The 25,302-nt window shown below is 41.3% G+C and overlaps 2 protein-coding genes across 9 annotated transcripts in view; one reads left to right on the top strand and one right to left on the bottom strand.

The window, feature by feature from the left end:
- Positions 1-205: 205 nt before the first annotated feature.
- The window catches only part of LOC121195080 (inactive phospholipid phosphatase 7-like), a 54,128-nt gene continuing 29,031 nt past the window's right edge, over positions 206-25,302 (bottom strand). The window contains exons 1-3 of one of the 6 annotated variants that reach the window (XM_041058299.1): positions 7,001-7,025; positions 5,863-6,370; positions 206-1,727 (exon numbers count right to left, since the gene is read on the bottom strand). In XM_041058299.1, the coding sequence (XP_040914233.1) occupies positions 1,339-1,727; positions 5,863-6,346 (873 nt within the window). In that variant the 5' untranslated portion in view covers positions 6,347-6,370; positions 7,001-7,025 and the 3' untranslated portion in view covers positions 206-1,338. Of the gene's footprint in view, positions 1,728-5,862; positions 6,745-6,764; positions 6,967-7,000; positions 7,026-25,302 lie in introns of those variants that run through there. The other 5 variants (XM_041058296.1, XM_041058298.1, XM_041058297.1 and 2 more) reach the window with 5 other exon arrangements.
- Positions 7,847-18,306, top strand: fam78ab (family with sequence similarity 78 member Ab). 3 transcript variants are annotated; one of them, XM_041058303.1, is made up of 3 exons: positions 7,847-8,337; positions 9,161-9,464; positions 13,230-18,306. In XM_041058303.1, exons 2-3 carry the CDS (start codon positions 9,202-9,204, stop codon positions 13,753-13,755), a joined length of 789 nt encoding a protein of 262 aa, XP_040914237.1. In that variant the 5' UTR covers positions 7,847-8,337; positions 9,161-9,201; the 3' UTR covers positions 13,756-18,306. The 3 variants fall into 3 exon arrangements, with proteins under 3 accessions (XP_040914237.1, XP_040914238.1, XP_040914236.1); XM_041058304.1 differs by having other exon boundaries at positions 7,847-9,070; XM_041058302.1 differs by having other exon boundaries at positions 7,847-9,464.

The following is a 25,302-nucleotide window of genomic DNA, read 5'->3' as shown; positions in this document are numbered from 1 at the left end:
TGCCTTAGTGTCCATGTGATATTTGAAGCAATCAAAACAATTTATTGTGGAAAGCTGCATTTTAACTAGGCAGTTAGGTTTCTTATAGGATTCAGCTGATTTGTGAACATCATTCATCAATTTATGTTTAACGGTGTTTTCCTCATTCTGGTTGGCACACAGTTTCCGAATTTTAATTTAAAAAATAAGACATTCCACATTTTACTGACGGTCCACCTCATTTTATTAATAAGATGGAAGAGCAAAGTAAAAACATGGAATACAGATCCCTGTACAGAACAAACTGAACTGTTGTACACAAAACTGTATTTACACACCAAACCAATGCACTGAAATATTTTTGCCACAAAAAAATTCAAATGTCCATAAAAAACACATTGAGATAATAAAGGCATAATTTCTTAAAAACTGATACTTCAGACTGATATTGTTGCTTTGCATCCACACGCACATAGTGTACACACTTCAGTTGTTTATTGGGGCATAAAATCAGTATCACTGACAAACCGTAAGCTTCTGTTAGGCGAATGTGCAGACTGCAGCAGCCTGCAATGAAAGAGCAGCAGAGCCATAAAAAAAACATTGCAACTCATAAAAGCATCGTGCAAATGGCACATTGAAGAAAATAATATTTGACCCTGTAAGAAAAATATTAAATTCTGTGCAAGTGACATTTGTTTTACACAAAAATAACATACGGTAAAAAGATCATAATCCCATCAATAGTCATGCCAATTAGGAACAACGTGGAATATCCAACCAACAATCACTTGATATATTTTAGTTACATCCAATATTACAGCCTTACACCAAACACTGTTCAGTGTTCAACATGGTTTAAGTATTTCACTAGCCCAAAATAAAAGCATTTGGAAAAAATAGGAAGAGGTAACAGAATGGAAGTAAAAGGAACTAAGATGGTGAAGAGAAGGAGGCACACAGACTGAAGACCGAATTTACTAAATTGCAGGGGGTTCAGTTGTGGATTAATGGTACCAGCTTTCATTCTGCATGAGAATCAAAAATCTAAAAAGAAGAAAAAAATATTGAAAAACCCTTAATTGTACACCAAATTGTTGTCAGTTTGCAGTTATTTTTCCCTTTATTTTGAAAGAGCAGGAGAGATATGTATGGCGATGGTAGGATTTGTGAAGCGTTATGAAGGTTTTGTCTTGGGTGTTACATGCAAGCCAGCATCTGCATCCAGATAATAATGCTTCTCTGTTCACAGCCTGCAATAAGAGCGCCAGACCCTTGGAGAAGTAACTTACAAGACCTACTTAGGTCCTTGACATTGCAGGGTTTGTGTATCAAACAGGCCTTGTGCGCTAGCATAGCTCAGAAAAAGGGGCTCCAGCTGAGTGTGCTTATGGAAATAAGAGTCTGACAGGTGCTTGATGAGAGCCACACCGTCTCCATCAAGCTAAAGTGGAACATGCCCAGTGCAAAGCCACACACCATATCAGTTAGGTGGTGTTTCCCTAGCAGCACCCGAGACATGCCCACCAGAAAGGCCCACAGCACCAACAGGATGCGTAGCGGCACAGCCAGGACCAGGTGGGACAGCAGGAACTTGGAGACCATAGCGGCCCGGCTGGCATGAGCGGCAGGGAAGGAGTAGAAGTCCATGGCGACGCAGTCGAAGAAGCCTGGTGTCATCTCCCAGGGTCCTCTGCGCTTCACCAGCCTCTGGACTCCAGCCACAGTCATGACATCAAGGATGAGGGCTGTCACAAAAAAATAGAGTTAGATTATGAAGACTAAGAATTTGTGTTGACTTGCCAGATAATGCCAGTGGCAGAAGGATAGATAGATAGATAGATAAATATTATTGATAGAAAATATTTCTGACAGACATGCAGTGGAGTAGGACACTCAAGTAAAGGACAAGAACCTCAAAATTGTACTTAAACTTTCATGGGGACTGTGAAATCTCCACAACAGAGTCACAGTACCGCTTTGTACTTGAAGAACTTCTCAGCATATCCTTGCACTACTCCAGTGGTGTGTTTTTTTTAGCCATGCTAGCAGCATGGCTCTAGGCATGGCAATGTCAGTCTGTTATTCGGTCAGCGACCCTACTACTTTGTTCCAGACTAAAATATCTCAGCAACTATTGCATAGATTGCCACAAAATTTTGTACAGACAATCAAGGTTCCAAAAGAATGTATCCTACTGATGTTGATGATGTACTGACTTTCCCTATAGCACCACCATGAGCTTCACGTGTGTGGTTTTGGGTAAAATAACTAATGGGTGGACTATCATGACATAATGTATTGTCATATAATGTATAGAGTCTTCAAATAGAGCAGAAAACAGCTATAGTACTCATATGTGAATAGATAGCTTGGTGACCAAGAATAACTGATAAGGCATACAATCCAGAGTAGCATTTGCTTTGAGTCCACATACCAGACATTTGCACAGGCCTTTTATAGCTCCATAGCACTCCCAAAAATATCCCTACCATCGCCATCTTTAACTTCTGTTCAAGTCTGCCACCTTCACACACACTCAACCAACCCTGCACTAAATAACTGTCAGTTATCTGACATATTGGTTATGCAGCCCTGTTTCTCATTCCACTCGCCTACTCACTGCCCAAACGGGGCAATTATTTTAACTTCCATTCCAGCTTAAAGGCCGGCTAGTGAGGCGCTGTCATTTTCATGGTCACTGGGGAAAAAAAACCAGTCCAAATACTAAAGGAAGGGATGAAGGAATAAAGGAGAGGTGGGCAGGCTTGTAAAAACTAAAAACAGACAGGAAATGAGACTGGAGCAGCCCCACGGTGCCCTGTCAGTCAACATCTCAAAATTACTGAGGGGAGGCAGAAGGTGAGCCACGCTACCAGCTGTAAGCACAAGCCTGGTTGGGGTGCTTTTCAGCTGTAGTGATGATTCAGTTTGTCTTGATAAGTTTGTTTGGCATCATCAACAGATCAAAGTCTTCAAGAATGTGGGGATAATTGTGCAAAAAAAAAAAATCTGGTCTTAATTTTTGCAGCTGTTTTCGAGAAAAATCTCACTTGCACCCTCTAGAAATCCGTGCTGGCAGATTGTGTAACAGTCTGTGTTCTTTGCTGTGAAACACTGTCGGGACAGACAGCACAACTGCAGTCAGCACAGTCTGATAACACGTTTGAAGTCAGCCCCCAGTTAGCCAGCACAGAGTTATTGATCACAACATAACAACAGTTAGCTTTGAGCGGCCACACACTCTCCATCACTGAGTCAGATCCTGGGTGCTGGATTCAGATTCAGTGTTTAAGGGGAACCTGCTGATATGGGAGTATAAACTCCACCTCCAAGAAGTGCAACAGGTGCGGGCTGATAACCGGTCAGGCTGCCGCAGACTTGCCTTGCGCAGAAATCCCACAATGCCCGTTGTTTCTCACAACAGCAGCCTACTGAATAATGAATAATGAGGATGAGCTACTGCCATATCAGGACAGAGCACATCGGTGATAAGCCTATGAGGTGTCCATGATAGGAAGAAAGCTTGCCAGTCCATCTCTGATCCTTTCTACTTCTGCCGCTGCTCTGATTTACAAAACACACTACAAAACAGTGAAGCTGCCAGCCAGAAAACAGAGAGGCCTAAAAAGCCATTAGAAAACTCTGTGATAATCCTCTGTAGGTTTATCACTATGATCGACTCCTTTCTGATACAAGCTGTCTTGTGATCCATTTTTAACATTAAAAATATTGATTCCAGCTGCTTTAATGACTGAAATAATAGGTGCACACAGGTGAGCCACTTAAACTATAGTGCTGAATACTGATTTATCTGTTCCATGAAGCTTAATGAAAAATTAATTAAAGACAAGAGCTGGCCCATTCATCTCTGTTTGTTACCATTACTGTCCATGCAGGCCTCAACTATAGTGCACACCAAACTCTGCCCCATTTATCCTCACGAGACTGGTGATAGCAATGTTATTCTTATTGTTGCAATTACACCTGCCCTACTGACTGTGCAAATATGTAAATATGCATGGTATATGCACTATCTTGAGAATGCTTAAAGTGATGCTATTACTGTCTTTATGGTCTTGTTTTCTTCTGTCTTCTGTAGTTAGCCAGTAGACTAACACTGGCACATTTACAGAAATGTTGATTAATGTGCGCTGTCTTTATAAATACATAAATGAAATAAAAATGAAATAACAGCAACAACTTTTTTGTGGCTTTGAAACTTAAGTTTCAGGATGACAGATTTGATGTTACATGCATGAAAAGCCTGCATTGTGCATCAACTCACTGAACCACATTTTAATGCTTGAAATTGTGGTATTTCACTACCACACTCATAGATACTAAAACTGAACGTGTAGTAAACTGCTCTGTTATTACTGATATGGATTAAATTATTTAAGAGTCTTTTTAATGCAAAGGTTGATTAATTAGTGCAAACAGGACTTTGTCTACACTTTGAATTGAGTTGAATTACTTTAAGTAAACATGGACTCTTTGAGAAATGGACTAATTAGATCACTGGAGAAGCTAAGTCACACAGACGAAGTAGCCAGAAAACACCAAAGCTGGACAAGACTGCAGCTGATAAGGGTGGGAACATCCTCTGCACAGTCAAGGTCTGCTTATGGAGTCTCCGAGATGTTCAGTTGTCTTATAGTCCAGCCATTCTGTGACTAGACTCTTTTCAAAACACCAAATGGGAAACAATTCTGCATTGCACAGTTCATATGGTCATAACAGTGGACTGAACCAATCCTGACAGACCAGTCTCAGCTGATTGCTTTCCTGTTTGATGAAAACAAATCAGAATTTCAGCCAGCATTAAATTTTAATTCCCCACCCACCATTCAGTATGCTTGTAGATTTTCTCCTGACATACCTCAACAGACTAGAAATTATCCTGGACCTACAAATAATGAACAAGCATTTGGGATTGAACAATATCTCAAACACAATACAACAGTGTCCCAAATCCAGAGCTTTACGGGCTTCCAATCAGAGCTCAATGTAGCTACAGCCAGGGGATTGGCACTGCTTTTTGGTCAACAATCCGTGTTTGGGTCAAGACTTTGAATGTGTGTATATGTGAACTTGCCTGCAATCACTCACGCACGCACACGCACACACACACGTCCCCCAATCATTCTGAAATTTTTGACGTCATATTTTCTGCTCTTTGCTGCTGAAATGTGTTGAAATAAAATGTGCTGTGCTGCTGCTTTACACTGTTATTGCCTCCAACAGAGACAACAATTCAATACTGGATCAACAACAACAACAACAACATTTATGAATGAATCCACAGGACAAAGCCTTATCAAATAAAGGCTGTTAACAAGCTTAACGTCTGAGCATATGTCCAGGACTTTGAAATGTTTGCAAATCATTTGCTTCTGAATGAGCATTAATCTGGGGCATCTTTTTTTTTTTTTTGCAGCTAAAGCTATGTAGCAAAACATAATGTGAACCACCACTCAATTTAAAAAATGCTGCAAAAACACAACTTTTCTGTATTTTTGTAATTCTGAAGCAGTCTCTTTGAGTGTGAATGTATTAGACTGTATTATATTGCTACTACATGCAGCAATGTGTACCTCACACTAAAAACCACAACAAAAAAAGTTTCATAAAATAAGGATGATTAAAGGTATTTATTATGGGGGCTACTGTTCTGAGAGGGACACTTGTAAAACAAAGGTAAAGAGTAGACAGACAAGCTGCAACATAAACAAACCCTCCTTTTTAATACACAATGTTGTCTACTGCACAAAGATTGTGGGTGCAGGTCATTCCAGTAGTTTGGTCTCTCGACTTATGTGGTGCGTTTTGTGGATGAACTGCGTGTTTTGGACAGGCTGATGAGTGTGATGTGGCATTTACCAAGCAGCAGGTTGACCAGGACCTCTTGTCCAGCCAGAGTGTTACTCCTTGTGAGACACACTATAGTGCCAATGATCCACGTGATGCCATGCCCAGTAAGCGCTAACAGGGCGACCATAGACCGGCAGCCTCCCCAGGGGGACGACGTGTAGGCGCACACCCCCATGCGCTTGGACAGACAGATGTCAATGGCGAGGAGGGAATTCATTGCTATTCCCTTGAATGAAGGGTTCAGCTGCATACAGTCTTCCTCTGGCATTTTGTTGGACTCTCTTCTGTCCTTGCTGCCATTGTCGGTAGGTTCCTCACTCTGCTGGCTTGTTTGGTGCTTGTTCTGAGCCGGTCGCCTTGCGCTGCCTCGGTTCTCAGAGGGGCCGCCGCCGCCGCCGCGGAGGGGCTGATGGTTCAAGGACATGAACTCAGGTCTGCTCAAGACGCTGTTTCTCTCCCGCGCCCTGGATCTCACATTGTAACTGGAGGGCATGTTTGGATAGGGCCAAACTCGCCTCTGTGGGTGTAATAACCGATTGTCAATCTCCAGAAGATAATTCAAGTGGTGCGAGTTCACCACGACAGTGAAATGTCCCAGGATAAACCCCCTACACCAGTCCTCCCCCTCCTGTGGCCTTAATAGATATATTTAGACCCTCTGGAATGTGCGATGGCCATGCTGTTTATACCATGCAGGCAGGGAGAGTGTACTGAATGGCATTTGCCTCGGCCAATCCAGTGAAACGCGATCTACAGCATGGAGATAAAATAACAACATGAGCATCTTGTTACGCCACAGCACTGCATAGCTACACAGATAACAGGTTCTTTACTAAGTGTAGCTCTGTGAAAAACAAGCTCAGTGTAGAGAAGGTGCAAAAAATACGCAGAGCGCGGTGTTGTTATCTTACCAGGCGAAGGATGAATAGCTATGAAGCACAGAGCATCACTCTAAACCTCCCCTGCAGCCTCAATAACACCTCTGATGTCCCGGCAGCGAGGAGAGAGGGCTTTAGTAAAAAGCGATGCAAGTAAAAACCTAAAGAAGTTAACAATTACCCAAAACCACCAACAAATGGTGAGGACAAGGCAGCAGAGCCAGTGCAGCGTTTTGTTCTTCCGTGCGGATTTGACGTAGTTTACGCACAGTCCCGATTCAGCCTCTGCGGTACGTGCGCTCTGCCGTGGAGTGGAGTTCTCCAAGGTGCTTAAACAGACAGCGGCGGGACAGAGGAGCACCTCATCACGCTGTCTGCTCGGGCGGGGGAGGGGGGGATTCAAATACGACTGTGCCACCGAACAAAAATTCAAACAAAGTCAAATAAATAGAAGAAAAGGAGAATGAATGAATGAATGAATGAATAAACGTGCGCTTGCGGCGAAAAGACTGATGATTAATCACAACAGAGAAAATGTTCTGACTCAACAGAACAAACCAGGATTGTCAGACCGCAGACCATAATGATTATTGATTATCAATCAAATCAAAACGTCACCGGTATGGATGTTTATGTTCCGTTGCAATAAATAAATAATCACAAGTTAATATCAAGTTATTATAAGTTATAATTATTATGGTTATTATAGCTATATAAATTAAGTTGTGATTTATCTCCAATTGAAACCATGCAAGTAAAAATGCTATTGTTTCATTATTACTACTAGCCTATGATGATAGTAATAATTAATTGCTTTTAAATTTTTATTATTATTGTTGTTGTTGTTGTTGTTACGTGAATGTGTATACATTTGTCAGGTTTCTGTAGGCCGTAAATTAGGTCAGAAGTCAACCCTGCTAAGGAATCAAATGTGCACATTCATTTAATTTTACATAGCAGCTTAAAGAAAGTGCTCTGAGACAATTTTCTGCACCCAGCAGAAATCTTTGCGCCTCCATTTCCCAGCATGCCTGCAGCTGAGGGCGGAAGTGTCGTTTCAGAGATACTTATAGAGCTGCTTCCCCGGCAGCTGAAATAGACCAATGCGTAGCGGGGTGAACCTGCCGTGGCAGCGATGGGACGAGCACGGAGAAATGACAGCTTGTGCAGGAATTTAGACTGAACCGCATCCCATCACAGAGAGGACTGCAACTGTCGGCTCGGTCGAACTATGTGACAGCTGACATTTCTCCCCTTTGATATGCGTTATGTTTTTATTTATTTTTTCATTTTGAGAATGGATCCGGTGAAATGGGTGCTAAAGTTGACCCGGCAGTGTCCTTTGGATGTTGCGGTGCTCCGTCTCAAACGAGAAAACTAGATTTCGGTGCTTGTGGAAATGCTGAGCTACCTCTCTCTGTGGGACGGTGAAATCGTTTGCAGCAATAGGAGGGGGAGAAATAACGGGAGCGGGCGTGAAGGAGATAAAGGAACTAGGCTACCTCTCCCTGACCGAAGAACTGTGCGAGCCACCGTTCACTCTGAATTTCTCCACGCTTTCGCCCTGCTGAAGACACTGGAGACTTTCCAGTGAACTGTTTTATAGGTAGACTTCTTTTTGCATGTTGTTTTTGTCGGTTAAAAATAGACCACAGTTCATGCAGTTGCAGCGCACGAACACTTAATCCGCACATGTTGTATTGACGTAAAAAAAAAGTCCAGTAACGTTCTTAAATCGTTAAATTACACTTTTTTTTTTAAATTTTGATGAATTGAGGCTGTTGCGGATTAAATGGACACTGGGCAGCTCTGCTCAACGTGAGCTGCCATTTGTCGTTTATAACTGTCCGGCTTAACATTTTTCTCGTATGATTTGTTACCAGCTGGACACCGAGCTTTAACCATTAGATGACAGCCCAGGGATTACCCTACAATGAAACAGAGAATCGCACAAAAGACAATACGACGCCAGCATGTAACATTAGTAGTTTTTTGTTAATTATTTAGCTCGTAATTAACCCGGACCTTTTACGCGCACCTTTCCAAAGGATGCATGTTGCCAGAAGGTCAAGTCTTTTTGCGATAGAACTCATTTAGGAGGCAAAGACTTGAATCTGTACGGCATGAAAACAACAATGCACGGATAAGGAAAGTTATTGCACCTGCGCGTGTTTGGTGAAGTTTCGCTTACGCACCGGAAAGCATGCGCTCTACAAATATGAAGACTTTCTAAGACCGTCTCCTTCGTCTTCTTCTTCTTGTCAGAAAGTGGTTTTGAAAGATGCATGATTTTTTAAAAAAACGAGACAGTCTGCTTTAAATACATATTTTTGATTCTGGTAAGCTGTTTTTTGGGGTGTGGGAAACATGATGAGGATCCAACTGTGGTGATTTTCTTGCTGTTTCCATGCGTCTTTCTTCTCCTCCAGACCTCTGGACCTTGTTGTGGATTGTGTTGCTGTTTAATGCAATGGGCTGTATCCAGAGTATCAGGTGTAAGCCCAAGAGTTTCCGAGACAGTATCATCGTCCTGGAGGTGAACACTTGCATCGATTCCAACCCCACCAGCATCGACGAGTCAAACAGCGTGGTCCTGCGCTACCGGACACCGCACTTCCGAGCTTACGCCCAGGTCCTGGTGCCGCCGGTAGCCGGCCAAGAGACATGGACCATCGGCTGGATTCAAGCGTGTAATCACATGGAGTTCTACAATACGTATGGAAACAAAGGGATGTAAGTATCATGGGCTCTTTTTCCTCTGTGATCATCGTTGTTTGGTTTAGATTCTCCAGGGATTAATAAGGAATATTTTGAAATGAACATAGACTTTATGTTGGACTCACTGAACCACAACACTGACCAACAAAGCCATTTGACCTCTGTTAGGTTAATTTGCTGCAAATGAGACTTCTGCAATTCAGATGATGTAATAGTTGGCATGATGTAATAATTAGTTGCTTATACGAAATGTATTTTATAACAGTAAATGTATCAGAACCCATGAGTTACAGACAGTTAAGAAGTTATTCCTATCAGTCTGAAATTCTTTGATAGATTTGATGTATGTATAGACATACAAGGCAAAACTTCCTTACTGGAATCACTCAGGTGACCCTATTCATTTTTTTAGTAACATAAAGATTCAGTTCCAAAAAACAAAAGAGAACCTACGTTTCAGTGTAATTTTATGGGCTGGATTGTGAGAGTGCTGGAGTTCCTGTTTTTGTATTACATGTTACACCAAAATCACCCTAAAGTGAAAACTTTTTTCAGTAGTGAAACTTGTTGACGTCTGCATCTGAGTTGTCCAGCATCACTCTGTGTAGTGTATTCAAAAGATTACATGTTAATATCTGTTTTCAGGAAGATAGCATTTACAGAAAAGGAAGACAAATGGAATTGTCTGTAAGTGCGCTTTAATTCAAACAGTAGCGCAGCTAACTGCAGTTTGTGGACTTGTGGCTGCACGCCTGCAGGCTGCAAAGTACTTCAAAACCTGAGAGATATGGGTGTAGGACATTGTGATGGAAAATAATTGCTATGATCCCTCCGCTTGTCAAGACAGTTATTTTGCTCCGGTGGTTATTAACAAGACAAACACCAACAAATGCAGCTTTAAAATATGCTCAGGACGCCGAGCGATTGTCAACAGATCTCTTTTGCATGCCCTGTCACTTTTACCTCTGCTTTCTCGCAGTGTGTGTGTTTTTATGCGTGCGTGAGTGTGTGTACAAATGTTATACAAGTAGCGTTTACCTCGTATCCCGTAGTGGGCAACCACAAGCTGATGTGCAGCCAGAATATTCTTTATCTGTAGACATTGCAGCAGAGGATGTTTGAGTGCTGCACGTCTAAGATTAGAGACCCAGTCCCCTCCCCAGCACCCCCACCCCATTGTGGCCCTGTGTATGTCTGCCGGTATGAGAGAGATGGTGAGAAAGTGACAAAACCCTGAGTTTCTCTATCAAATGCATCCAAGCTGCACTATTGTATTGTGCATATTTACAGTCCTACTGAAGCATCATTTTCTCAGTTGATTAAGTCGTCTATAAAGTGTTTCAAAACTGTAAAAAAAAAAATGTATATCTTCAGTTTCCCAGAGCTCATGGTGTGTCTTCAGATGCCTTGTCTTGTTCAACCATCAGTCCAAAACCCAAAGAGAATCAATTTACTATGATATAAAACAGAGAAAAGCTGAAAATCCTCACCTTTACAGGGCTGGAACCAAGTGTGGCTCCAAAATAACATGAACTCATCTCTGTTTAGGACTTAAATTCTGAAATTACAAACATTGCTATAAAGGTGGGTCTTATCAGGTTAAATGCCACTTCATAGTGTTTGTAAGCTAGAAAAGTGCAATGGTAAGCAGCATTTTCACATATGATAATGTGCTTTAAAGCTAAATGAGGCAACTAACAGTTCTAAAGAAGGGAAATGCCCACATTACAGCAAACGCACAAAATTATATATATATCCTCTTGCAGTGTTTACATTATTTTGTCTGCCCCTGTAGCTCACGCACTCTAGAACTGTGTTTCATATATTATGGATTTCCGTTATTAAAGTCATTCAACTTTTCTTGCCAGCAAAGGCAGATAATGACAGAAGTTCACGAGAATATCAAGGCCACTTGTTCCTGACGTTCATGTTTGAAGTCACTCTTAGGATGCAAGAGATGATTCTGCTCTCACTGCTGATACTCTCATACTAAGTAGTTTCTTTGATGGCAATAAAACTTCAGTGTGCTGTAATTAGTCAGAACAGCTGAGGACGGTAATGTGGATGATTTCTCGGCTGGCTCTGGATGACATGCTCTGGATTCTGGTCACATTCATCGTCTCTCCCCCTGTTTACCTTTGAGAGCAGCTTTACTGAGGTACTGTTTTGTAGCTTAGGACAGTATGTGTGTATTCATAAACAGGGACGCACACAGGCTGATGCACATGCCGATGTGTGTTGTGATTAGATGAGGCCTGCTCTGCTGCCCTAAAAATGTAAAAGTGCTAAAAATAGGAAATGTGATAGAAGTGAAATAAAACAGTTATAGCTATAAGGCATCTTCAAATTACAGTTAACCCTGGTCGCAGGCTTTAACATCGCACAGAAAACTTGCTGCCAACAGCCTTTGTAGGGCAGTGTGGGAATATTGTACTCTACACACACACAAACTTACTGGTGGTGAGGATAAAGCATGCTGTAATGGATTAATTGATTGCACTGGCACCCTGTTCCTGCACACTTGTTCCAATCTCTACCATCTGTCAAAGAAGCCACCTCTTGAGTCTTTATGTCTCATTGACAGAATTTTGCTACTTCAAGCCATTTGCCCTTGACATGCAAATGAATGCAGCCGCAAAGCTGCAGAAACAGGAAATGAGCTGCGTTTCTACATTGCTTTTGTTCAGTCATGACCAAACTGTCCCAGTACATACACAATTTCTCCATCTCCCTAATTTTTCCCTCCCTATTTTAAATATCCCATATTGTTTTTGGCTTAAGATGATATTGGTTCAGTCAAACGTTTGCTAAAGAGCTCTCGGTTTTGGTGTGTAGTTCACAGGGCTTTCTCAGACCACGTACTGCAGGCTGTGACAAAGTAGGCAACGAAGACACAAACAGGAAGTGAGCCTCAGTGGTTCCTCAGTGGGTAAACGACTCTACATGGTATTTATGTGCAGTCTACTCAGGTTGATGTGCTTTAAGTTGGCATATCCCCGTTTATACCTACTGCTGCTATGTTCTTTATTCACAGTATCACCTGATGATGGAAAATTATTACACGTATATAATAAAGAATGATGGATTTGTGAGGCCATATTTTCTGTACAGTTAAAAACGAATTATTAATATCAAGTAATGTTCTCAGAAATAATAAATGAGTAAGTTGTTTTTTTTTTTTTTTTTTGGTATTGGAGTTACCTGAGTTTATGCCACTGACAGAATGGAAATTACTGCAAATTGTTTTGGAGGCATCAGTTGAGAGGATTAAGCGAATTTTCAGAACAGAAGTCTATATATGCATCGCCATGCACACTCACACATTCACACACACAAGGGACAGCTAATATCATGCCTGACATGCTAATTCACACCCTTGGGTGAATATATAAATCACAATGTGCAGCCAGGCCAAGCTGGCAGTAAGTCATGTGGCTGTGATCACACTGTTATCTCCTCTGTTCTGCTGGTCCCCAGCATCAGGGAAGGAAAGGTGATCTTTTTCTTGCAGTGGGGGGAAAATGGAAAATCGATAGGTGTGCAGACTAGAGGTACCAGGTCAACTTAAGCCATTCAGTGCTGCCTGCTGTGTGTTCACAGTATTTATTTTTCAGTATTTTTCTTCAGCAATTGGTGGAAAGAGTTGACTGTGAAGTTTTGAATGAACTTCTTTCGTCTGTCACATGTTGTTTGATAAATATCTTTAATCTAACTAAAGATTAAAGATATCTAACTACTTAATTACTATGAGCTCCGTTTCCATTTCCTTTCAACTTCCAGGTCGAGTTGGGAGCTCCCCAACCTGCGTGACGGCAAGATCCAGGCCATCAGTGACTCGGATGGCGTCAACTACCCATGGTATGGCAACACCACGGAGACCTGCACTGTTGTGGGCCCCACCAAGAAGGACAGCAAGTTCACCGTTAGTATGAATGACAATTTCTACCCCAGCGTGACCTGGGGTGTGCCGGTCAGTGACAGCAACGTGCCTCAGCTTAGCAGCATCCACCGCGATCAGAGCTTTACGACCTGGCTGGTGGCCATCAACCAGGCCACCTCAGAGACACTTGTCCTGCAGACAATCCGCTGGAGGATGCGGCTTCACATCAAAGTGGACCCAGAAAAGCCTCTGGGTCAGAGGGCTGTCCTGAACGAGCCTGTGGCCCAGGAGCAACCTCAGATCCTGGGCAAGAATGAGCCCATCCCCCCTAATGCCTTGGTCAAGCCCAACGCCAATGACGCCCAGGTGCTGATGTGGCGGCCAAAGAATGGTGACCCCGTGGTGGTCATTCCACCCAAATACTGACCTGTTTCATTGACCAGGCTGGCCTTGGATACTTAGTATCATCTCTTTATTTTTTCTCTTTCTTTCGTTCCTGCTCTTCACCAGCTCTCACTGCTTTAACCCTTCTTTGACATTAATTTTCTTCTGTCTTTGCCTCTTTACTCTTCTCTCTTATGTTTTAAAACAACTTAGAGAGAAAAACAGGCAGAGACAAATGAAACCAGCTCTGAGAAAAAGACCAGCTGTTGCTATGAGGGTGGGGGCTAGTTGAACATAACTTTTAAAACTGGAGTGAACAAACTGCAACCATTCTACCTTCAAACTGGGTCGGGTCTCACTGTGCTAAATGAAGTCATTGCAAAAATGAAAAACAAGGGTATATCTTTGTTTTTTTATTTTAAATTTTATATTTTGGCTGTTTGGGCCGAGTGATACGAGGTTTTTGAGTGTGGGTGGAGTCGCGTATTTACATGACCATGTCTGCGCACGTGCTACATACATGGATATGCACAAATGTTGTGTACAAATACCAGTTGTGTTTTTATTTATGGGTTAGGAGAGAGTGCATTTAATTTTCTTTGTTGTTGTTGTCATGTGCTTCACATGGCAAGCTGCATTGTGTGACATACTAGATTTTAGTACTTTTTTTAAAAACATGCAAGACATTCAATCCATGCTGCCTTAAGTTTACATCGCTTTCCACTGCAAACTTGTTAGCCTTAAACAAAGTGCAATGCAGTATTTTGTTCATTCGTCCCGTCTCTTCCAGACTGTTGGTGCTGGCGTGTGTGGGTTTAGGACAAAAGCGACACCACAGAAGACCCGGGTCTGAAATTTAGGCTTTTATGTTCAGTTGCATTTATCTGACAAATGTATTGTCTAACAAATACAGCCAGCACTATGTGCAGACGCAGTTATACAACCAGGATAACTAGTAGTGTTTCAAGTGCTTTATGCAACAGAAGACATGCTCCGTGCAGATGGACATACAGAGAACATCAGTAAAGCCATCCCTTATCAGTAACACTCAGCACATTAAACTAAACGTGCAATAACAACTTGAGCAAAGGGCGCTCAAAGCACTCCTCAGTTAACCTCATTTCATTCACTTTATTCTATTTAGTGGCAGCCGTAACATTCAACATCTGAAAACAAGTTTTCCTCTTTCTGTATCACTCTATCTCAAGGTCCCTTCTCACTTCCTTCCCTTCTCTTTTTTTTATCCACCCTGTCTTGCCGGCTCTTTCTTCCCACACTGAGTGTTTGCATTGCTCACATTGAACAATCGATACTTTAAATTAATAAGCAGGGGAAATAACTTTTAGTAACTGGATGATTAAAAAAAACAGCAGAATATCTGCTGTACCAGTCCTCCTTTTTGTCATTCACTCGTCTGACAATCATACACATTGTATTTGTTATTGTTACCTTCCTTTAAATCAATAACATCCCCTTTCTTTCTATAATCTTAAAGTCAAAACATGTCTGTCTCATGTTAACATTGTTTACTAATTTTTTTGTCCCGTATCCTCAGTCATCTGCAACGTTCATCGACACCAATATTTCTCAGCCTGCTCCTCCTTTCCTCTCCCCTGCCTTCCCCTCTTCTTTCTTTCGCTTTGTATCTGTTGTCGAGGCTGAAAAGCCGAGCAGGAGGCATGCGAGTTTGATCCCGACTGCTCGGTTGGCATATAGATGACCCACTTCTCTGCTTTGCCAGTTGTAGCTCTTGCTGCAGAAATGTGGGGCTTGTCTCTCTTTATTTCACCGCCAGCAAATGTAAGACACACACATAAACAAACAGTTCTGGTCAGCTAAATACCAACATTAAATGAAATAATGCCCATTTAAATGTTAATCTTTGAGCATGGCTTCAGCCATTTTTTCTTCTTCATCTTGCAGAACAAACTCTGCAAGTTTGTTCTGTTAATGGCCAGTTTTTTTTTTTTACTTTCAGAAGCTATAAACATTTTTGCAAGTTCACTGTGCTCACCAAGTGTTTTGGCTTCAACAGAAAAAAAATCTGTATGCAAGTCTAATCTCCTCATGTATTTCTCAAAGATTTGTAAGCTGCTGCTGTTTCAGTGTATTAGCATCTCCTTACCACAGAGTGAACAACGCCTTCTGACTTGGTTCAGACCACGTCTTTGGGTGAGTTTTTTTTTTTTTAGAATATTCTGTCCATTTTACTTTTACAAAACAGAATTATTATGTGACTTAAGCCACTTTGATTTGGCTGCTATTTTTTGTTTAACCAAGACCTTAAAGGAACAGTTCAGTATTTTGGGAAATATGCTTATTTGCTTTCTTTAGATGAGAAGATTGATAACATTTCACATCTGTCCAAAGCTAAGAAAATGTTAATGTCCAAAATGTTGAAATATTTATTTAACCAGGCTTTGGAAAGTTAGCTAGCTACAACCACTGCAGTGCACCATTTCAACTAATGTCAAATGATATCCAGCTGAACCAGAGCTCAAAGATCAAATCCATTCATGCCATTAGGTAAATATCTTTGTTGATGTTGTGATTAGATTCTAAGCCCATATATGGCTACATCAGACACTGCTGCTACGCTCGGTGTAACCGCGATAGCCTCTGCTCTGGGCTGAATCACAGGGCAGCGTGATGACAGGACAAGGAGAAGAGAAGTAAGAGGCTAGTTGGGGACTGCTGTCATAATTAGATCTGCAGTGACACACTTGTGCGCCCTAGATGGACTGAACTGTGCCGAGTTGTGTGGTGTGTAACGCGAGGGCTAGCTAGGGTCAGGGGTGAGGTTTAAGTGAGGTCAAACAGCAAAGGTCAGGGGCATCGTGTCCATGTGAGAGGAGCCGTTACAGTCCTGAACTGAACTGTAGATAGTCGAGAGGCTGTGGGGGAATCAGTGTGAAGGTGACAACAAACTGAATATTTAGAAAACGGTGACTCATGTTATGAATTCAGCCACCTTTCACCTTACGGAGTGTGGGGTCATTTTTGTATCGTGGACTGCCTCGTGATGACTTGCAGCGACCTTTGGACACCGTGGATAGTATTCAAGCCTGACTACATCTAATGTTATTAAACCACGACACACAGTGGCCTGCATTCTCAATGTGTGTGTGTGTGTTTTCATGTGAGTGTGTGTGTTAAATCCCATTGGAGGGATTTAGGGAGGATGAGGAGTTTCACTGATGTACTACTGCTGTTGTTGAGTCATGATTCTCTCTCTCACACACACAGACACACAGCATAGGAAAGGTTATGTCCTTGTCATAAAAGGGACAGAGCTTGCCCTCACAAAAAAACACACACACACACACACACACACATACATACACAAACACCCTGAGGGGAAAGAAGCAGGCCTGGTGTGGTATCTGATTGTCACAGCAGTGTCACATTGGCAGTGCGAACTCATTTATCAGTCCTGCACATGGACTGTCTAAACACATGCACATGCTACAAAGCCATATGCACAGACACATCTGTCCGCTAATAAACAGGAAGTGATATATGTATCTCTTCTGGTGATAAACTAGAGTGACGACATTTTTATGTGAAAAAGAAATGGAAGTACTGTGGTCAGTGTGTGGGTGCCTGACATCTATCAACAGCGTCTGATGCTCGGAAAAGGGCACTAATTTTCTTGTGTGTGTGTTTGTGTGCTTGAATTTGTTAATAGGTGTGTATTTTATACTCACACCACAGAAAGACGTCATAGATGCTTTATGTGCTTCCTTAATTAAGCCACAGAAAAACAAAACCGCACATTGTTTGCTGTACGGAGGACAAAAAGTGCCAAAATTGGACAAAGCCAAAACTATGCAGTATAATATTGTGAGTAACTCGTGAATTCAGAAACCTCTTGGCACTTAATAATAGGTGTATTTTCATCTGTTTCTGATCATTAATTGTATTTAGCATATTTGTATTTCCAGAGAAAAATCCCAAATGCAAAGTGTAGCCATGTGGGACATTATTTGTTGTAGAGTTTTCTGCTTGTACGGCTGTGCCAAGCGATCAGTCAAAAGCCTCCTCTCCTAAACCCACCCTTACAGTTCTTCTGAGGGCTGCTACCCTTGCTTCAGCTCTTTATGTAGTTATTTAACCCCCGTGAGACAATCCTTAATTTAAACCAATAAAACATCCCAAGTTCACACTCAGGACCACCTGCCTTCATTTCCTTGGCTTTTACTACTGGTTCTATCCCATGAAAAAGGCAAAATGATGTTCCGCAACTTAGTTCATCTTCCTGTTCTCCTCAATTCAGAAATGAAATAACATAATTCTGTGTTTGAAGTACAACCCCAAATGTAGTACATAAGATACTATGAGCAACTGTGTATGTTTCTCATTTTGTTTGGTTTGTTTTCTGGAAATACAGCACTGGAGTAGCTATAGCAGTATGTGTTCTTTTGTTCAGCTTTTACACCAATACTTGAAAATGGGTCAGTTCTGGCAAATATTTAAAACTGTGAAAATGCACAACACTGGGGAAACAACCCCATGAAAAAAAAATATATATATAAACAAAGGTCTTTTTCATGAATGAATAAAATGTACAAATGTTACTGGTTGTCTTTCCTTTTCTTTTTAGGTAAACTCATACATGTAGAAAATGAATGCTTTAAGATTATGTTCGAGCTCTTTTATACCATAATAAGAAAACTTATGGCCAATATGTTTCCTTTATAAATGTAATGTTTTTATCAGGGGCCATCTTCACTGGTCTGAGTTGTGCAACAAAACTGAAACCAACAATGCGTTTCCTTTACTGTCCACACAGCATTTCCTTTCTTGATGTGTGTGTATCTACTAGTTTCATCTATACGTGTGTCACTTCAGGGAGGTTTTCTCTCTAGACATGTTGGTCTCTGTGTTCATCCAATCTGCACAAATCAAAGGACCAGATACCCCCTGAGCCAGGATAAAGAAACACAGTCTTAAGAGCTGAACTGAAAAATCTTGAAAGCCTGCATGCACACGAAGATCCCTGAGGCTACACGTACGCTGCTGAGCACATGATGTACGGTGTGCTTCGGTTGGTCAAGAGATTTCTATAGCATTAAAGGGGATGTTACTGCTGTATATATGCCTCTTTTTATTGTTGATGGCAGTGACTGAAAGCAATAGAAGAAAATACAGCATAGAAAAGACACTGGGTAGAGTGAAAGAATTGGTTAAAATCTAGGGAGAGGATATAAAACGAAACGGAAAGAGAATACAGTGGAGAATTGTCATGAGTCAGGCCACTGGATGTTTCCAGTATTTCATTTGACAGTAAGAAAAAACATATCCCCAGCCTTTTCCTTTCCTTTCACATGTTCTAAAGTTTAAATTAACAGTTTATGTGTTTGACCCTGAACTGTCAAATCTGTATGCATCGTCTCGTCACGGGGGATAAAAGAGTTATCAGAAAGATTAAATGGCTTAAATTTCGAGCATCAGAGCTACATCACATAAGATTAAAAGCGGAGGAGCCATAACTAACTCTCAGTGGCATCAGAAACTCTTTGTATCCCACCAACACACAATCACTGCGTCAAATGAATCAAAACTTATGCATCTGAGTCGAGTAATTGAAATGCAAGAAGGGTACACAGGTTTGCTGAACAGCAACGATAGTAGAGGAGGTTTTTGTTTCCACCTCTTCCATTATAACTCTCCAAGGAGTTCTCAAAAGATTGCAGGAGTGCCCTTTTGGGTTCCTTAATTTTCTCCTCTTCATCACTTGGTATATAATATTACCACGTTTAGCGTGTAGGTAAGGGCTTATAATTAATCTCTAGTCTGCAGCATGAGCGGGGAGCTGATATTTTTTTCTCTCAGTACAGGCTCAGAGAATCACTGAAGATATGATGGAAGGCATTGACTCACAAATTTTAAGACAAGCTTGGGACTTAGCCGCCGGTGGCTCCAGTGAGAACTGTGAAAACTCTGTAACAGTGAAGTAGAGGGAATAGGGGGGCTGATTTAAAGCGATGCCATCCTTTGTTTTAATGGCTGTTTTGCTGGGTCATATATCTGAGTCGAGCAGCTTGTATACCTCTGCTCGTTGGATTCAGTTCCAGACCTGCAGCCTCTACTGTCTATGCTATCTCTGTCACATTCCTGAGCTGCACATTCACTATGCTATATTTACATGGCCCAGAGTCTGCGAGTGTGTTGCAGTGTCTCCCTGCATCCGTCCACCTGTTCCTATTTGTTATACCAAAGAATCACTGCTCCACTGTATATTTGGCACCAGACATTACTATTAATACTTCCACGTTGCCACTGCTAGAGTTAGCGATAACTCTTTATCATTCTTTGCCTCCAACCTAAACAACCGTATAGGTCATCTGTCCCTAACCCGACCGACCGGAGCACACCAGCATCAGGCACACCAGACAATATTGGGGCTTATCAGCCACTGATTCACAGAAATCTACTGGCTCGCCAATTTTGGCTCAATAAGACTTTCATCTTTACCAGGATTTACCTCTGTCTGACCCTGCAAACTGGAGCAGGACTCGGTTCACCAAGTTAGATTTAAAACACTGTAAGACCCTTTTAATCCAACACAGAATGCAATTTAATACCATGTTTTAGAATCACAATGGCCAAAGTATTAAAGTATGATGGAAAACTAGGAGAGATGATGTGGCCTTGTTGTGTCACACCTTTTCAGGGCTTACCAGCCGTGTATAACAATAATTTCTGATGATATAATTGATTAAATTAATGCAGCCTGGACCTGGGCAAGTGGCTGAAAATGGGTGGATTGATTAATCAGTTAAATTATTGCTAAATCGACACATGCCCGTTATGAGACAATGAGCTTACTGTAGCTGGCACTGGTGACTGTAATGTTTCAGCCTGCAATCGCATACAAAAACATATTTTTATCTAGTATTGCAGCAGGCGAGAGAAAATATTTAAGACTTTAGTAAACTACGCTCTTTAATACCTTCTTAGCACCTTTTTGAGGAAACTGAATATAACACTTTTTTAAGGCTTTTGAAGCTGACAGATAATATTATGTCACTTATTTAAATGTATAATTGCAGCAAAGTAAATCATTGTTACACTTAAGCCAGGCATTCACTTTGCAACCCCTACTTTACATAAGAGATTGATTAAACAACATGGACATCAGTACTACATCTGAACTGTCAAACTAAGCCTGGACTCAGGACAATAACTACTCACTATACAGTATAATGCAGTTTTCCATTTAAATTAATGACAATCATTAAACACTGAACATCCCACAAGCTGGGACAGGGGTACTTATAGGCAACCTTTAATTGCCATCAGTGTAATTACAGCATGTGATGTAGCTGGATCCCACACCTCCCACACTCTGTCAAAGGATTTTGTAATAAACCCAGACATCACAAGCAGCTCCGGGGGGAAAGCATCTCGAGGCTTTGCACAAGTATAAACTGAGCTACTTTCTGAGAAGTTAAACTGATCACCTCCTCTGACCTGTGCTTGTCTGGTCCGTAATTAACTTCTGTGGATATTAATGCCTTCACACACATTAATAAAACATTACCCCCTTTTGTTTCATAACTTCTCTCTGTCTCTCTCTTCACACTTTTCACACAAAAAATTCAGAAGGATGAGAGCGAGACCAAAACGGGCAAAAAAAAAAAAAAAAAAAAAGAAAAAAGAGATAGAGAAACATTTTGAATAAGTGCTGGATCGTGTTACAAAGGCCACCTCGATAATTCTTTACACCGGCTGTGTTGGCGTGCTATTTTCAGCGCTCGGCAGCATTGTAGTGTATGTTCATGTGTCTTGGCTGACTAACACGGTCCCTTCACAGTCTGTCATGTGGTTTTCTGAGCGTTTCATTATGTGTGATAGCAGTAAAGACTACGTGTGAAACATTCTTCGAAACCAGTTTGCTTACACTGAACTCATGGGTGTGGACTGTCATGTCTCGTCATTCCACACCACTGTGTCATGTGTTGCACCTCCATATATCAAGAAACTCTAACAAAAAAGCCTTGAATTCAATCAAGGGTTTATGAGTTGTAACTAATGGCTTTATTAATGGTTACCAAAATTATCTAGGCTTTGTAGATCAGTTAGAAGCTATTATTTAGAACACATTTTGGGTTGCCAGGATGTGAAAAAAATCCTATTAGCTGGTATTTACCCTCTCTATATTGTAATGATGCAGTTGTTGGTAATACACTGATAAATTATTCAGCAGCAAACAAATTAATTTGTCAATCCTAAATTAGATTGTTCAGACATATGGAAACAATACATTATCTGTAGGGGGGATTTCATTAATTTTTTTTGTTTTATTTTTCTCCAAGGCTGCTGGTATACTCTGGCATTACAATATCAACATGTTTGGATATGATTAGTGTAAAAGCTCAATGAGCGTAGATGTTGACAATTAACTCAATTAATTTAATGAATTAACTCAATTAACTAAATTAATTAACTCAAAAAAATCTGTGTTGCACATACAGCAGCAATTATTTTCTAGATATCATGCACATTAAGCATATGTCGAAAACACAAGCTACAGGCTCTTGAGTTGACACAGGGTTGTGTCCAGACCACAGAGCTGTATGACAAACATGACAATGTCTTACAAAGCAGAAGCTCAAGCTATTTGTTATGAATCATTTGCAATGGTTGTCAAACAACAGGTCTTTGGATTTTACTAATGATGAGGGAAAAAAAAGAGAAATTCTAGGGCTGGATATGGATTTTGTTAATTTATGCACACCAAAATTCGTCCAGTACAACACATCTGCTGACAGCAGCAGTGTTTAACATGCATTCAAATTCAAGATGCTTGCTTAGTGAAAAGGGAAAAGTCCTAGATTCAGCAAATACAAAGAATTAACTACAGTAAGCGTTGACTGAGATTCAAGAGCTCAACGCGAAACTCTCAAAGGGATATTGATGAAATAATGAACTAACCACGTCCTTTGCTGCAAAACAGACTCCACAAATTACATAAAAATCCCTGCAATCAAATTACACCTCAAGAGGCTGGATTAGCTGACAGCGTAGTTACTTTTGGGATCAGTTCTGACAAAGCATGATGAAAACTGGGTGACGACTGGGTGATGAAGCGTAAGCTCAAACTGGATTCCGGTGCTGTAGAAGCAGAAAATGCTCACCTGAGTGGGAAATTCACAGGTGACTCTGGGAAACCAGCTGTGCCCCAGCTGAGCTTATTAAATAATTTCTATGGGAACACCAGAGAGAGTAGCTGCTGCCTTGCTAGGTGTCTTGAGACCTTTCAGGACTGCTTTCTTTCAAAAACCTCAGCAACTGTGCACAACTCTGGTGATGCTCAGAGCCTTCCCCCTGACATCTGCAATAATGCCTGACATCCATGATCAGGTCTATTAGATAAGACTTTAAGCCCACTGTCAGTAATCCATTCACATGCAAAGTAAGTGTTGAAATTGCTGTTGCATGTGCCTGTTAATGTTGTGACCCAACGTAAACAGAAAAGGGAGAGCTGACTCATTTTGCAGGGGCGCCGTGTGTATACTTGGAAGACTAAATGTCGCTTGATGGCAGTTAAAACTTTCAGTGTAAAGCTCCTTTGAAGTTTCAGGGTAAGTAATGACACTGAACTGCATAATCCCTGTGAGTGAGTTAAAGACAGATAGAGAGCGAAAGAGAAGGAGTGAACTGAGGCAGCTAGGTGATTTAAGGTTGGGATGGAGGAGTGGCTCGGATTGTATTTATCATGCATTATGTTCATGTCAGTGCTGCTACAATGCTCAAAGCTGTGCTCAGCATTTAAGCATGAGTGCCGCCATGATAACTGATCATGTCCTTACATTATGCATCTTAATGGTTGCAGTTTGCAGCTCTGCGTGACAGCAATTAAAGAGAATATATAGCTGGACGATAAAAATGTGTCACTGTAAATATGGACAGAATTCAGCGCTGCTCCGCTCTGTTACCATTTGAAACAAATATTAATATTTAACATTACGATGCAGGATTATGGCTCAGCATAATCATGTTGTCACTTGTTTTTCAGCAGTGCATTTCTGAAAATGGCCTCTTTCACTAGTGACTTATGTGTCAGGTGAAAATATTTCCCGTGCCAAAGCAAAACTTGGAAGTGGATATCTCTAATTAAATTAACTGTTGTGTGGGCTAAGATGTGTGCAGATTTATAGAGATATATTACAGTCATCAAAAATTCAAACTTTCCACAGAGGAATTTGTAAAACAAGACCAAGAGCGAAGACCAAGAGATTTTGACCTGACGATGGTGTTACATAAAAAAGCTAAAGGTTTAACAAAGTTAGTCAAGTTCATCCTGCAGGGAACTGAAGTGTCAAATGCCAAGATTCATGGTAATCCAGCCAATAGTTGATGAGACATTTCACTCAAAACTACAACTGTCAACTTCAAGGAGGTCCCGGAGGAAAACTCACTCGATGGCCAATAGGATTCATCTTCTGTGCACCATGAATATCTGCAACAAATCTAATGACAATCCATTCAATACTTGCAGAGATACTTCAGTATGGAGCTGGACCAGTTGGCACACCAACATACGATACGGATAGATTTCCTGTGATGTAAGGTTATGAATACTCAGGCTTTTACTTTCTTGCTCTACAGAGTAAGAACCACTCAGCTACGCAAAAGCTGACACCGATACCCTCTGAAATACTGGTCTCATTTTGACCTCTATCATTCATCCTTCTGATTATTTTTCTTTTGTAAGAATTTCAAGAAATCTTGTTCAATCTTTCAGCCTTTTCGCCACAATGCGGTCACTGGCAATCAATAGGGTGTCGCTCTCCAAACAGGGTAAGGTCTTGGAAAAAATGATACGCAGTGCACCACCAAGTCAGCACAGTGTGCAGAGGGAAGAGAAACGGGGAGCGAGGTCTCCCTTGTCTACCACTGGATTATTGGATTTGGATTATCTGTGCTGACAAAATTACCCATTAGGCAGAATTGTAGCATGCTCCTTGGAGCTTGTGTCCACAAACGCTCTGGGTAACACTCACCTCACACACCATAGGAGCAGCACACTGCTCATAGAAATACCTTAAGACCCAAAAGATACACACACTGGGGAGTCCAGTGGCACATACAGAGATGATGAATCTGTCTGCAAAGCAGAGCAGGATGTGCTCGAGAGTTGCTAATCATCACTCACTGTGGGTGTGGGGGGTTGGGGGGGACAGAGACTAAGGGTGGGGTTGGGGGAGGGGTGGTTTGGACTGATCTATTTTTATCTGGATTCCATGAAGACAGCTGCCGTCCTCCAGAGTGTGAGACTTTCCTGAACATCATCACTATTAAGTATCTTTGTTTTGTTTGCGGTATAATAAAAAATAAAATAATAATAAAAAAAAAAAACACACTCCGCCTTTAAGGCTTTAATAGAGGCCAGTTGTGGAGTGGGTGCTGAAAATCTCATAAGCTCATCCGCTTTAGCTGAAAGCATTACTCTGGGCTCTGTAACTGCCTGTGTGCCTCTATAATCTGCCAATGTGCCCAACTGTAATTCTTTACCTGAGACATCACATACATCTGGTGCAGATCACACATCACTGCGATCATGTATTGAATGCTGCTACT

The sequence above is a fragment of the Toxotes jaculatrix genome, chromosome 16 (genome assembly GCF_017976425.1).
Source record: "Toxotes jaculatrix isolate fToxJac2 chromosome 16, fToxJac2.pri, whole genome shotgun sequence".
Lineage (NCBI taxonomy): Eukaryota > Metazoa > Chordata > Actinopteri > Toxotidae > Toxotes > Toxotes jaculatrix.
This window is presented reverse-complemented; position numbering and strand designations above follow the sequence as displayed.